Source organism: Alligator sinensis, unplaced genomic scaffold, assembly GCF_000455745.1.
Source record: "Alligator sinensis unplaced genomic scaffold, ASM45574v1 scaffold407_1, whole genome shotgun sequence".
Lineage (NCBI taxonomy): Eukaryota > Metazoa > Chordata > Crocodylia > Alligatoridae > Alligator > Alligator sinensis.
Genome location: NW_005842464.1, coordinates 659474 through 661687, shown reverse-complemented (window position 1 = coordinate 661687; position 2214 = coordinate 659474). Strand labels below are relative to the sequence as shown.

Below are 2214 nucleotides of genomic sequence, written 5' to 3'. Positions count from 1 at the left end.
CCCGGTGTCCCCCGCCCCCTGGTGCCCGTCCCCTCCCTCCCCCCCGCAGCTGCCGGGCAGGAAGGACCTCTTCATCGACGCGGACCTGATGAGCCCCCTGGACCGCATCGCCAACGTCTCCCTGCTCAAGGTAGCGCCCGCCCGCCTCGCCGCAGCCCGGCCGCAGGGCTCTGGGGCTGGGGCCGCGGCCTAGGTCCCCCTGCCCCAGCCCCGAGAGCCGGCACAGGGCCCTGGCGCCTCCCGTGACGCTCGGCCCCGCTTGCACCCGCAGCAGCACGAGGTGGACAAGCTGTACAAGGTGGAGAACAAGCCGGTCGTCAGCACCAGCGACCAGTGAGTCCTTCCTGGCCCGGCCCCCCGTGGCTGGGGCGCAGCCGGCCCTGCCCTCGCAGAACGGCTCTGCCCAGGCAGCCCCAGCCGCGGCACAGTCCCTGCTGGACGGCTGCGGGGCCGTGGGCTGGTGGTGGCCCCAGGAGCGGGGCAGCAGGAGTTGAGGTGCAGGAGGTCCTGGGCTGAGGGTGGGCCTGGGGACGACTAGCGGAGGAGCCACGGGAGCTGGCCTGGGGGCTGCGGGCTCCTCCCGTCCTCGGCCCCGGGAGCCGGGCAAGGGTCTGGGAGCGCTGGGGTGCTCCCTTCGCCAGCCCGCGTCTGTCCCGCTCCAGGTTGTGCTTCTTGGTCCGGCCGCGGATCAGGAACGTGAAGTACATCGCAGGTGAGCGGAGGACGCTGCTGTGGGGTCAGCCATGCCGCCAGGGCTTTGCGGCACGCGCAGGGGGCGTCGGGCGGCCCGGGTTCTCGTGCGCCGGGTTGTTTGCAGCGGGGCAGGGGTGGGGAGTGAGCCCAGTGCTTGGGACTCGCTGGTACCAGTCAGTTCCAGGACGGGGTGCTGGTTTCTGGGGACGGCTGGGATCTCACGGCCAGGTCCTGCCTTCGTGCCCAGCCGTCTGCTTGCCCGACTGGCTGGCGCGTGCTGGGCTCGGGCAGCCCTGGGGCCCTTGCCGCGGTCTGCCCAGCGCGTGCCTTGGTCGGACCCCACGGGATTCCCCAGGCTCTGGTTCACCTGGGTCTCGTGTCTGCAGACGTCGTCCATGCAGATAAGGCGGCGGGCAGGAGCCGGAAGTACAAGATTATCTTCAGCCCCCAGAAGGTCAGTGCCTCAGTCCCTTGCACCCAGGTCAGGCCCCCGCTGCAGCCTTCCTGGTTCTTCACCCTCAGCGCCAGCTCCCCCACGGGTCACGGTTCCTGGGGTTTTGGCCAGAGCCAAAGGCCACAGTGCCCAGGAGTGAGCTGTTACAGCCCAGGAAAAGCTTTGCTTGAGGGAGTCTTCACTGTCCCCTGTGTGGGCACCGAGGCTGGGGGAGGTGCCGCATCTGGGCAGTGACCAGCCCCTCTTCTCCTGTAGTTTTACGCGTGTGAGATGGTGCTGGAGGAGGAGGGAATCTACGGAGGTGAGTGAGAAGGGGAGGGTGTCGGGGTGCTGGGCCCTAACAGGTCTCTGTCCAGCCTGTTCCCTGTGGCTGGCATGGGGATGGGCGCTCTATGAGCCAAGCCCCTGGGCTGGTCACCTAGTGTCGGGATCCCCCAGCAGCCTGGGCCCAGGCCTGGGCAGGGGCAGCGAATTCCCATGAGGCTGGGGGAGGGCGCGTGGCCCCTGCTCGATGGGGGAGCGATGGGCACTCCCACCCCTGCTCTGGTAATGGGGAGGGGCAAGGGCCTTACGAGACCAAAGCCTGCTCACCCTGGCTCTGCCGCCTGCCCCAGACGTGACCTGCGACGAGTGGTCCTTCTACCTGCTCCCCCTGGACGACGACCTCGTCAGCATGGAGCTGCCCGAGTTCTTCCGGGACTACTTCCTGGTCAGTAGCACATGGCTGCAGGGCACTCGCCCCACGGGCTTGCAGCAGGGCCAGCACAAGGAAAGCTGCGTCTGGGGCACAGTTGGAGCAGAGATGGCTCTAGCCCACAGTGTGAGCCAGCCCTGGGGTCTACAGGCAGCTCTGCCATTGCTTGCCAGCCCCCCAACCTGCTCTGCCCTTTTTGCACCCCCCCCCAAGCTGGGCTCAGTGGTGTCGGTGCGAAGCTGCACATCCCCTGCAAGTACCTCTGTCCCATGCTCTGCCTGTAGCTTACAGTGCCAGCCTGTTGCTGCCCTCAGCCTAGATCCCTCCCTGAGCTCTGCAGTGGCACCTTGAGATGTGGGGAGGTCCCTGCATT

At 68.0% G+C, this 2214-nt stretch overlaps 1 protein-coding gene across 1 annotated transcript in view; it reads left to right on the top strand.

Annotated features, from left to right (window-relative positions):
* Positions 1–51: 51 nt before the first annotated feature.
* Positions 52–2214, top strand: part of VPS33B (VPS33B, late endosome and lysosome associated) — an 11354-nt gene continuing 9191 nt past the window's right edge. Inside the window, exons 1-6 of the mRNA XM_014523264.2 lie at positions 52–130; positions 272–333; positions 663–712; positions 1080–1147; positions 1403–1448; positions 1762–1856. Of these exons, the coding sequence (XP_014378750.1) occupies positions 89–130; positions 272–333; positions 663–712; positions 1080–1147; positions 1403–1448; positions 1762–1856 (363 nt within the window). The 5' untranslated portion in view covers positions 52–88. The remainder of the gene's footprint in view (positions 131–271; positions 334–662; positions 713–1079; positions 1148–1402; positions 1449–1761; positions 1857–2214) is intronic.